Below are 12,406 nucleotides of genomic sequence, written 5' to 3'. Positions count from 1 at the left end.
GCCATGGGGCACCAGGGAAACTGCAACTGGTACATGTGGGTTCAATGGTAGGTCCCACTATCCAGGACCACAGGCCTAGAAGAGGCCGGGTCCAGAGGAGCTTCAGGCCAGGTGCAATGTCCTCCTGCCAGGTAATGAGCTCCTGGCTGGCCAGCACCTTGGGCTCCCTTTGATCCACAATGGCCCCATCTTGCTAGCTTTTCCACAGGTCATAATGATCAGGTTTAATGATGTGTGTGAAGGCATCCATGGAAAAGGCCACCCTGCCCTCCCCACAGCTACACTGAGATGCCATATTGCCATAATCTACCCATCCTAGGTGGTGAAATGGATGGTCTCTGTGAGAATTGAAGCCTGTGTGGTAGTCATAGGGAAATGTCACCATGAACTCTCCAGCCTCCTGAGTCATGCTATTGAAGGGAACCCCATTCTGCATGAGCACTGTGGGCAAGATGAGGGCCATCTTGTGCCACAAGAAGGCCTCATAACCCTGAGAACTACCTGGAAAAGCTCCCCGGCTGAGCATTCCAGGTGCTGACTATGGTTTTGGGGCACTGTGTACCAAGACAGGGGCTCCCTGAAGTGATGGTAGTTGATGTTGTAAAGGTCCGTGTCCTATGGAAAGGTGGTCATCCACATGCCAAAGTATAGGTAGGGTGTGTTGACACTCTCTTCAATGACAGCCTCACATTCCTGCTCCAGAAACTCCTAAATTGTTCCTACGTGTCCAGGATTACATTGTTTACTGTTTTCATCAACTAGGAGGCTGAGGTTCTTCCAGTATTTTCTTTCCAAATCTTCAAACTTCTGGTGTGGTTGAATCCAGTATATTTCAGAGTATTTGAAGACAAATGTGTGACAAACAAAATGCTGAGCTTTAAGCTACCTTAGTAACTTAGTGATGCCACACAGGCTTCAACCACAACTTTAACTGTACAGAGGCCATCAGTTCTATCACCCAGGATGGATTGATTACGGCAGATTGGTATGGTGTGTTAATATCAGGATTTAAGGTCAAATCACAACATATATAAAGAGGAGTATCGAATTGAACTGAAAGAAAAAAATCAGCAAGTTCAAAAATGATTGAATTTAGCACTCAACTCAGTAAACAGGATGAATCAAAATAAAAAAGGAAAGAAAATAAAGGTATAAGCAGAAACAATTACAAAAGAAAATATTACACCCAGTAGAGGTAATAACAAAATTCAAAATCTGATTCTTTGAAAAGACTTTGGAAGTTAAAAAGCACAGGTAGGAAGAGGAAACAAAGAGTGTACAAAGAAACTACATTGTGATAAAATAATAAAGCACACAGCTAAACCTTGTAGAGTTTTTTTAAAATTATAATTGAATCCTATGAGAAACTTGGTAAAATAATTTTCCCAAAGGTACAAATAGCAGAAAGTAGTCCAACAGCAAAATAAAACAACCAACTTTCTATAAAATATTTCTAATTTTATTTTGAGAAAAGGTAACACCAACAAAACATTTTAATTCAATGATAGAGACATGGTAATAGTAAGAAATATTCATAATAAAAAAACATACACCATGTTATAAGTACCTACAAAGTTACAAGCCATTTCTTCCATAACATTCCCCATATTTTAAGTTCATGTATGTTGACATGATCAGATTTGCCATTTAACAGAATAGAGAGGGGGAAGAGGTGTGATTATCATCAGCTAGATGTGCTCGCTGCATGCTCTATTATTTCTCTTCCAGGCCTGGGTGACTAGAAGGGCAGTTGACAGGCATTTTAATAAACTGAACAGTCTTCCGGACAGGGCTTCTTTTTTCAGGAGGAAACAGAAGAAAACAGGAAGCAGCTCAGCACTCTGCACTGCAACAGGCCACCTTAACAGCTAACCAGCATCATTCAACTGCTAGGCAGCCAGGCCTGGTGCACAAAAACACAGAAGATACTAGAATTGTGTTTGCTCAAAACCCAGTCTTTTCACCTGAAAAATCTTTATACAAATTTGGGTCATATTACCAGTTAGATTTAAAGGTAATAACATTACACATACACATTTATACCGCCTTTTGTAAGTTTTTAACTTTAAGGAATGAAGGCAGTTTTGAGGCAATGTCGTGACAGCGTTGGGCTGTGTGTAATGGCTGCACACATTTCTTAAGAGACAGGGGGCCACAAATTAGGTTACCAACCTGTTCGTTTCAAACCAAAAATATCAGCACTATAGAATCAAATATACGCTGGGCAAAGGGGCTCACACCTGTAATCCCAGAACTTTAGGAGGCCAAGGTGAGCAGATCACTTGAGCCCAGGAGTTCGAGGGCAGGCTGGCCAACATGGCGAAACCCCGTCTCTACTAAAAATACAAAAATTAGCCCTCTGTGGTGCCTGGTGCCTATAATCCCAGCTACTGCAGAGGCTGAGGCCTGAGAATGGCTTGAACCCAGGAGGTGGAAGATGCAGATGGCGCCACTGCACTTCAGCGTGGGCAGCAGAGCTAGACTCCATCTCAAAAAAACCCAAAAAAAGACAAATATAAAATTTCCCCTCAAACATCCAAATCCAATCTAAAGTAGTTTACCTCACTAAATTACAAGAAAATTTGAATAACAACACAATGGCACATGAAATGAATCTTGCCATCTGATGCAACACTTCAAACTGGTAAAAAGGTAGACAAATGTCACACAACCGTTTCATTAGGCAGTCACTTCTTCCAGGGATTCTGCTTCCATGGACTGAGTATGGAGTCCTTTTCCCCAAGTCGTCCATCACGCGTTAGCTGATGATCATTTTCCTTGGAGGACACTTGTCCTTTTTCCCCTTCAGGAGACCTGGGAGGACTCTTGGATCACGACCTGGACTTGGATTTCCTCTTGGATATGGGGGTAGTACTCCGGGACGTAGATCTAGACCTGGACCTTGAGCAAGATCTGGAGATGGAGGAGGACTTGGATCTTCGCGCAGAGCTGGATTTGGAGGTTGATGGAGAGCGAGAGCCAGACCCAGACTTCGAGTGAGAGCGGTTGTAGAGAGACCTGTTGCGGGAAGACCGGATGTAGGGAGACCTCCTGTAGCGAGATTCCCTGTAGGGAGATCGGCTGTAGTGATGCCGGCTGTAAGATTGACTGTAGCGAGATCCTCTGCAATGAGATCGTCTGTAGGGAGATCGGCTGTAGCGAGATCTCCTGAAGGGAGATCGGCTGTAGGGAGACCGGCTATAGCGAGACCCCCCATAGTGAGATCTGCTGCGGGACCTAGAGCAGCTGGGACCCCGGGATCGGCTGCGGTGTCGCCGCCTGGGGCTGCGGCTCCGCAGTCCGTAGCGGCCGCCTCCGGACCTGCCGCGCGGCTCTTCCTGGCGGCTGCGGGGCAAGTCCCGGCGGCCATAGCGCGCCATCTGCACCCGCAGCTCGCGTCCATCCAGCTCCGCCCCGTCCATGGCGTCCTCGGCGTCTTCCGCGTCGCGCCGGTCATGAAAGCGGACGAAGGCGAAGCCCCGGGGCGCCTTGGTGTGGTGCTCCCGCGGGATATACACGTCGCCCACGCGCCCGTACTTCTCGAACACGCGCCTCAGGCTGTCGGGAGAGGTCCGGTAGGTCAGGTTGTCCACCTTGAGGGTGATCATGCCATCCACGTCGGGAGGGGGGCGGCTGCAACTCATGGCTCCCAGAGCAGGCCGGGCCCGGAAACTGGCGCTGCTCTGGGCGCTGACGGTGTGACCTGCGTTCCTTTCCCGCGGCTGCGCCCCGCGTGGGGACGCCGGGAAAGGCTGGGCGGAGAGGCTGGCGGCCGAGCTCCGCACGGAGCCCCCTGGAGCAGCAACTCCCAAATTGACAATTTCAGGCCAAATACTCCAGGACCCAGAGGAAGGTTTCCTCTTGGTAGCTGAACTCCAAATGAAGCCAGTTCCCAAAGATCCTGGCTTTATCCCTGGGCAACATCCTAACCTAATCAGCGCCCAGCTAATGTAATCACTGGGCTGGGCTTAGATTAGACGTCCCACCCTCCCATAACCTTCCCTTTTATTCTACATTTTAATCAATCTTAGAACAACGCTAAGTGATTAAAAGTCAATTTATGGGAACAGGCAATACAGACAAATATTAAACAAAAGAAATCTAGGGGAGCAATATTAATATCCAGTGTATTGATAGGATCCTGGTTAATGAAATTTCATAGGAAAATATTTCAATATTGCAGTAATGAACTTTATGCACCTAACCACATGGCACTGACACATAGAGAGCCAAGACTCAGACTTAGATGGTAAAACTGAAAAGTCTGCAATCATGATAGGAGATCATGATTTGGTTTTTTTTTTTTTTTTTTTTTTTTTTTTTTTTTTTTACGTAACAGCATTTTGACCGAAACCAATAGTGCAGAGAACAAAATTAGGAATGCTGCATAATTTGGCTGGGCGCGGTGGCTTACTCCTGTAATCCCAGCACTTTGGGAGGCCAAGGCGGGTGGATCACCTGGGGTCGGGAGTTCAAGACCAGCCTGGCCAATATGGTGAAACCCCGTCTCTACTAAAAATATAAAAAATTAGCCGGCTATGGTTGAGGACGCCTGTAATCTCAGCTACTCGGGAGGCTGCGAGGTCGACAGCGAGACTCCGTCAAAAAAAGGAAAAAAAAAAAAAGCTATAGAATTTGCAAAACAAACTTAACCGTTATCATTATAACCTGCAACTACCAAAAATCAAATGGAAAATGCTTTTCAATAGGTAGAACACATTTACAAAAATTTCCCAGTGCAGCTACAAATAAATATCAATTACAATTCCATAAGTTAATAAATTGAGCATAAGCTTGACCTCGTTGAAATAAAATTAAAGGTCAACAATTTAAAAACTGAATCTGACTATATTTATTTGAGAATTAATATCTATATTTTCTAAAAATCTATAAATATTTATGTTGAAATTCAGCAATTAGTAAATAAAAACGAACAGAACATGAAACATTAAAACAATGATAGAATTATAAATAAACAGAAGGCAATCTAGACTAAAGATGATTAATAAAACTGCAACCTGATAATGTTAAAGAAAAAATAAAGATGTGGCAATACTTATGAAGAAATAAAGTTTCTAGACCTATGCAGGAAATACAGAAAGAGCCTATAGCATCTTGGAGTGTTGGAAAATAAGAATGTGGTAAACACAAAACAAACAAAAGTATTGATGAGGTCATGTTAGAACGTTTATGGGGTTATATTAGAAGAGCACAAGAACCAATGAAAACAGCTCCCAACGGCCAAATTTTAAACAAGTTGAGCCACAGAGTAACTAAAGTATTATTGAATTATAATCCACAGAATAAAATAAATACCTGCAAGTTCATGCTGTTATGAATAAATGAGTAAATTTAACAAATTGGAGAGAAGAGACAAAACCCTTCTGCAGAAGAATTCTAAATAAATGTACTAAAATGTTGCTCATTTTGAAAATGTTATATAACCTTATGTAAACAGAATTGTGCTTTATGCAGTTTAATGGGTTTTTTTGTTTGTTTTATTTCCCTCATCTATGTTGTTCCTTGTAGCTGTACTTGGTCCTGTTGCCTGCTGTAAGGTGTCCAATAGTATAAATGTTTCTGCTGTTGATGGGCATTTGGATTGTTTCCACTTTGGCCTCTTACAGTGTTGCTCAGAACACACTTGGCCATGTATACTGGAGCTCATGTGTCCTCTTATGTGTGAATGGATCCCTCATCATAGAATACAGGCAGCCTTCTGTAACCTCTGGGTTCAGCATCAGTGAATTCAACCAACTGCAGGTCAAAAATACTAAAAAAAAAAAAATGAGTTTGTAAGTAATTTCTCTTCCTCTGCTTTTCAGAATAGCTTGACTAGGACTGGTATGAGTTATTTAAATGTTTGGTGGAATTCAGCAGTGAAGCCATTGGATCCTCAGCTTTAATTTACTGGGAGACTTTTTATTACAGCTTGGATCTCATTATTTGTTATTGGTCTATTCAGGTTTTGGATTTCTTCCTCCTTCTATCTTGATAGGTTGTATGTGTCTAGAAACTTGTGCATTTCTTCTAGGTTTTTCAACTTATTGCTATATAGTTGCTCACAGTAGCCACTAATGATACTTTGAATTTCTGCAGTATCTGTTGCAATGCCTCCTTTTTCATTTCTGATTTTATTGATTTAGATCTTCTGTCTCTTTTTCTTAATTGGCTAAAGGTTTGTCAATTTGGTTTAACTTTTCAAAACAACAACTCTTTGTTTCAGTGATCTTTTGCATTGTTTTCCGCATTTTGATTTCATTAATTTCTGCTGTGGTTTTTATTATTTCTTTTCTTCTACTAATTTTGGATTATTTTTGTTCTTACCTTTCTACTCCTTTAAGAGGCACCATTAGGTGGTTTATTTGAAGTTTTTCCTCTTTTTTGATGTAGGGACGTATAGCTATAAACTTCCATGTTAGTACTGCTTTTACCGTATCCTATAGATTTTAATATATTGCGTTTCCATTATGATTTGTTTCAGGAAATTCTTCAATTTCCTTCTTAATTTCTTCATTGACCTACTGGAGATTCAGGTACATATTGGTTAATTTCTATGTGTTTGCATAATTTCCAAAATTCCTTTTGTTTTGATTTCTAGTTTTGTTCCACTGTGTCCAGAGAAGATGCTTGGAATTATTTGAATTTTTGAACTTTTAAAGATGTATTTTGTTACCTAACATATGGTCTATTCTTGAGAATGATCCATGTGCTGAGGAAAAGAATGTGTATTTTACGACTTTTTACAACTGGTGGATGAAGTGTCCTGTCAATATCTATTAGATCCATTTGATGTAAGGCAGACTAAATCTGATTTAGAGCTTTCTATTATACTATCTTGCTCTGCCAATTCCTCCAGTTTAAACAATTATATACACCCATGTAATCATCACTCTAAATGAGACGCAGAACATTCCCATAGCCCCACAACATTTTCACATGCCTAGAACTTCCCAGTTAATTCCCACTCTCACCAGAGACAACCACGATCTAAGTTCTATGAGCACAACTTATTTTGGCCATTTTTTTGAATGAATATAAAATAAATCATTGCTTTTTGTAACTGAATACTATTTAATATGCTATAGCTTTTCCACTCCTCTGTTCAGACACGTGGATTATTCACAGTTCCTGATTTTTAATGATTGGGTAAATACCTAGGAAGAGAATGGCTATGGATAGATGAGTGGTCAAGTTTACAGAACATTGACAAACAGTTTTTCAATGGGGCTGTACATTGTTACATTCCCACAAGCAATGTATGTGAGAGTCAGTTGCTCCGAACATGATACTGTTTTGCTCAGAGCAGAGTAGATGGTTACAGTTAATCCAGGAGTAAAACTGGTATTGATCCATCATGCCAATGGCAAGATGTTTCTTCTTGCCCTTGTGACTTCTGGTGTTCAAAGGGACATGTTTTTCACCAGGGGTCACAACAATAATTCCATAAATTAAAAGCTGAAATTCTTATGTAGCCATTTCTATCTCCTCACATCACTAAATAACCATGCAAAGAACTATGATTTTAGTAGGGGTGATCACTCTTTATTCTCTCAAGAAAATTAGGCTTTTGAAACACAATGAAACCTGAAGTAAAGTTGTAGGTCAGGTCCGTTATGGAACAGACTTTGGCACCAAGATCTTTTTTAACAAGTGTGCTTGGGATTCATATCTGAGAAAAGGAGAGGAAGGAAGCATGTTTGAGCACAGGGAAAATTGGAGCTGAGGATTAGGGCCAAAGATAGTCTTGGCAAATCTGGAGCACAAATGGCCCTTCAGCGATGTGCTAAGTTGAGCAAAGATGGCCAAGCTTTATGCTCCAGCACTGAGCAGTCATGAAATGTGGGCCAAACTGGGAAGAGGCATGCTTTGGGTGAGGCAGCTCTCTGCAGCTGAAGGCTCTCTGCTTACTGCACCCCAGGGTCAATGAGGCTTTTATCTATCACATAAAATTTCATTCCTTGGTCATGCAGGATGTACTGAGAGATCAGCAGTTCTCTGGGCTACTCCATTCCAGTTAATGCAGTGTGCTTTCATCTCTGGTTCCACCGTGTCACTATTAGCTTAAACCTTTTCAGCCAGGAATCTCAGTCCATCCTCCTGTATGCCTGGAGACCCTATGTTGTCCCTCCGCTTGAATTTTCCAAAGAATAAACTTCTTGTTATGTTAAGAAAGACAAAGTTGCCTGAATGAATAGGAGAGACAGGATGATAAGAGATTTTCTGCTCTTTATTGAGAACTTTAGACAAGCACCAAGTTTTGATTACTCATGCTTCAAAATGTACAGCCTTCCTGAAATTCTGGATGGGAGTGGGGAAGTTAAGGAAGGGTGGTACTAAGGTGGGCAGTGGTTTGCTTCTCTGAATGTTTCCTTCTTCATCCAAACTGTCATTTTCAATGTTAAAAATATATTCTGAATTTTTCCATTTCTGTGCATTTGCAATACTAACAATTAAGTGTAAGCAACTGTCACTCTCACTTGTATTATAAATAGTCTAATTGCTTCTCCTACTCACACATTCTCCACAGAACAACTAAGCTGATTACTTAAATGTGTCGTTCACATCTTTTCCACTGCTGTTTTAATGCCTTCTCATTTCAAGTTGAAGGAACACCACATAATGCACCTGACATGAGACACAAGGCCCTCCATGCTCTGCCCCCTGCCTCTCTCCCTTCCTCTCTATGTCCCAAACACAAATAAGCTTCTTTTGTATTCCTGGAAACACAAACTCACCAAGTTCTATGTTAGGTCTATTGTACTTGCTGGTCCCTGCAAGCAGGAAATTCTTCTCCAGACCTCCCCGTTTTATAATTGGGTCCCCAAAGTCTCCTGCTTAGTGAATCCTTCTGAGACTGGCCACTCAGCCAGTCCCAGCTCATTCTGCTTTGTTGTCCAATCCTTCCTTAGTTTCTATACAGCACACATTCCTGATTGAAACCTTGTTCACTTATTTAGGGACAATATTGGGTTGAGTGAATGAGTTATCAGTGTGAAATATACAAATAACTTTGAAAAGGCAGTGGAGCCTGGGAGAGAAGATAGTCAGATGGCCCCTTCAGCCTAGGGCTGCTCATCTTTCCCAGCAATTTGGGTCCTGCTATTTAGCTGAGAACCAGGCTGAGCCTAAGGCCAGCCTCAAAGCATGACTGCAACCCAGTACTCCCACTTGGCCAGACAGCCAGAACCCCAAAACCATGTGCTGAGCTCAGCATCACCACCCAATGTAACCAGCCCATAAAATACATTTTGCCTTAAAAGTTTTCAACTAATTATGAAGAAAAATGCATGGAGAATAACTTCCTTTCCAAGTTGTTTGAAACTACAATATTAGGAAGAAAGTCAGATCTTACATTTTGGTAACTTTTAATTTATTTTTGAACAAATACTGGTGACATCACATTTTGAATACCTCAATGACTCAGAAAGATAATACTTTTTCTCTAACTCTATTGACCTAATTGGTCATAAGAGGCTAGTTTTGGCCGGGCGCGGTGGCTCAAGCCTGTAATCCCAGCACTTTGGGAGGCCGAGACGGGCGGATCACAAGGTCAGGAGATCGAGACCATCCTGGCTAACCCGGTGAAACCCCGTCTCTACTAAAAAATACAAAAAACTAGCCGGGCGAGGTGGCGGGCGCCTGTAGTCCCAGCTACTCTGGAGGCTGAGGCAGGAGAATGGCGTGAACCCGGGAGGCGGAGCTTGCAGTGAGCTGAGATCCGGCCACTGCAGTCCAGCCTGGGTGACAGAGCGAGACTCCGTCTCAAAAAAAAAAAAAAAAGAGGCTAGTTTTGCTAGAAAGGGAGAGTTAGAGCAGGGGTAGATAAGGGAAGAAGATTGAAGGGGAACCCCATTGTGAACTCTTTAGAAGTGCAGCAGCCTCCATAGTTGTTCCAGCAATTGGGACGCTGGGATAGATGAGTTCCCAGCAAACCCAGGAAGACCTCGTTCTCAGAGACACTCATGTCCAATGGATGAAATCTCAGCTGGTGACGCAGAAGTAGAAGTGTCAAGGTATTGAAAGGTCTGGGAGGATAAAAAATATATGGTGAATTTGGTAACGACCTTGGACTCAGCAGCACCCAGAATCCTCACCAGAGGGGCTAGCTCAGCACCAGGAGGCTCTTTAACTGTAACAATCTGCAAATTTGCCCAAAGTTGTGAGACGTAAATTTGAGCAATATCAAGAAGCCATCACCGAGCAAAACAGCGACATATAAAAGCTGACCATGGGCTCAGGGGCAGGGTTCAGCAGCTCCTGGAATCCTTGGCAGGATGCTGGATCCTGGGCTCAGTAGTGCAGGCCTGTCCATCAATGCTCCATCTGTGGGCAGGGGCTGAGGCTCAGGGCCTGATATGTAGGGCCTGAAGCTATGTGCACTGTGACCATCAAGAGGCACCCCCTGGACAGAGCCTGGAGTATTGACTTTTTAGACCCTAGTTACAGACAGCAATGACAACCATATCTGTCAGTTGAGGGGTTCAGACCAGGGTTGATGGAGCTAGGGTGAGCAGTGGGTCCAGGCTAAAGTCCTGGGCTGGGAAGTATCACTGCATGCTATATGGACCACGGGAACACCCGGCACAAGGGCGAGGCAATGGGTATCACAGCAGGAGGCCATAGGCTAAATGGGTCACGGCCCTGGTGATCTGGGTGGTGTCTCAGGCTAGGGTAGTCCTCTTGGGCACTTGGATCTTCCACCAGGTGGGCCTCTCCAGGCTGGCATGTGCCCTGGACTCCATGGGGTCTGCAAATGCCCCAGCTTGCCTGTATTTCTACATCTCATAGCACTTGGGTTATAGGATGCCCACAATGGCTTGCCTGCCACTGCACTGAGACATCACTTTGTCTGAACTGATCTATCAATGGTAGCAAAATTCATGACCTCCTAGAAGTTGAAGCCGTGGTTGAAGCCAGCATGGTGGCCATAAAGAAACCATTTTAGAAGTTTAGCCTCCTCCTTGAATTTTCCCCACATTCAGCCTTATCAACTGTAACCACAACAAAATAAATTTTGTCCCTTCCCTTCCATTAATTATACTTCTAAAAATATTTTCAGTGGTTAATTGGGCTAATTCCATAAATTATTGGCTGAAGTGCCTCAGATACCTCACATGAATGAAAATGGTGGCTTGGAGTTAAAGTATCTCACTATTAGATAGATTATATTTGTCTTTTTTTTATTTATTTTTATTTTATTTTATTTATTTATTTATTTATTTTGAGCTGGTGTCTTGCTCTGTCACCCAGGTTGGAGTGCAGTGGCATGATCTGGGTTCACTGCAACCTCCTCTTCCCAGGTTCAAGCGATTCTTCTGCCTCAGCCTTTCGAGTACCTGGGATTACAGGCATGTGCCACCATGCCTGGGTAATTTTTGTATTTTTAGTAGAGATAGGGTTTTGCCATGTTGGTCAGGCTCGTCTTGAACTCCTGACCTCAGGTGATCCACTTGCCTGAGCCTCCCAAAGTGCTAGGATTACAGGCATGAGCCACCATGCCCAGCCTTGTATTTTATTTTAAGAAAGAATCCATTGCGGCCGGGTGTGGTGGCTCAAGCCTGTAATCCCAGCACTTTGGGAGGCCGTGTTAACCATCCTGGCTAACACGGTGAAACCCCGTCTCTACTAAAAAATACAAAAAAAAAAAAAAAAATAGCCGGGCGAGGTGGCGGGTGCCTGTAGTTCCAGCTACTCGGGAGGCTGAGGCAGGAGAATGGCGTCAACCCGGGAGGCGGAGCTTGCAGTGAGCTGAGATCCGGCCACTGCACTCCAGCCTGGGCGACTGACAGAGACTCCGTCTCAAAAAAAAAAAAAAAAAGAAAGAATCCATTGCTTCCTTGTGGGTGTGTGTAAAACAAGACTGATTTGAATTTTATCAAATGGCTATCACCATTTATAAATGTGATCATATAACTTTTCTTCTGGATATATTTACTGGATAATTTATATTCCTAGATTTTCTTATTTTAAGCAATCCTTACCTTCCTGCAATAAACCCCATGTACTCATCATATGTTATTCTTCTAATGTACTTAGATTATCTTAGCTAATATTTAAGTTAAAATTTTTACATTGATGTTCATAAATGAACATCATTTTGTCCATCATTTCCTCTCATTTCCTCTCATTCTGCATGCAGTTCATCAGGATTTTCTATCAATAATGTGCTTATTTTAAAACATGAAATTTTTCTCATTTTAAAGGCCTACGTATGCTTAAACTGGAGATGTCACACAATTCCTCTTTGAAATTGTCTAATCCTTGTCATTTTTGAATAGGTAGATCTTCTGCCATCTTTCCATATTTCATACACAGAAACATAAATATCTTAAATGTTCTATTTAGTAATATATAGAAATGTATGTCTTAAATGTTCTATTTAGTAAGTTAATTTTTCAAAAAA

The 12,406-nt window shown here is 42.4% G+C and overlaps 1 protein-coding gene across 3 annotated transcripts; it reads right to left on the bottom strand.

The window, feature by feature from the left end:
* Positions 1–2,384: 2,384 nt before the first annotated feature.
* LOC112606576 (serine/arginine-rich splicing factor 8-like) lies at positions 2,385–3,988 on the bottom strand. 3 transcript variants are annotated; one of them, XM_025357207.1, is made up of 2 exons: positions 3,049–3,988; positions 2,385–3,018 (listed from the first exon to the last, which is right to left on the bottom strand). In XM_025357207.1, exons 1-2 carry the CDS (start codon positions 3,642–3,644, stop codon positions 2,832–2,834), a joined length of 783 nt encoding a protein of 260 aa, XP_025212992.1. In that variant the 5' UTR covers positions 3,645–3,988; the 3' UTR covers positions 2,385–2,831. The 3 variants fall into 3 exon arrangements, with proteins under 3 accessions (XP_025212992.1, XP_025212993.1, XP_025212991.1); XM_025357208.1 differs by having other exon boundaries at positions 3,211–3,988; XM_025357206.1 differs by having other exon boundaries at positions 2,385–3,988.
* Positions 3,989–12,406: the final 8,418 nt, after the last annotated feature.

Source organism: Theropithecus gelada, chromosome 14 (assembly GCF_003255815.1).
Source record: "Theropithecus gelada isolate Dixy chromosome 14, Tgel_1.0, whole genome shotgun sequence".
NCBI classification, from domain to species: Eukaryota; Metazoa; Chordata; class Mammalia; order Primates; family Cercopithecidae; genus Theropithecus; species Theropithecus gelada.
This window is presented reverse-complemented; position numbering and strand designations above follow the sequence as displayed.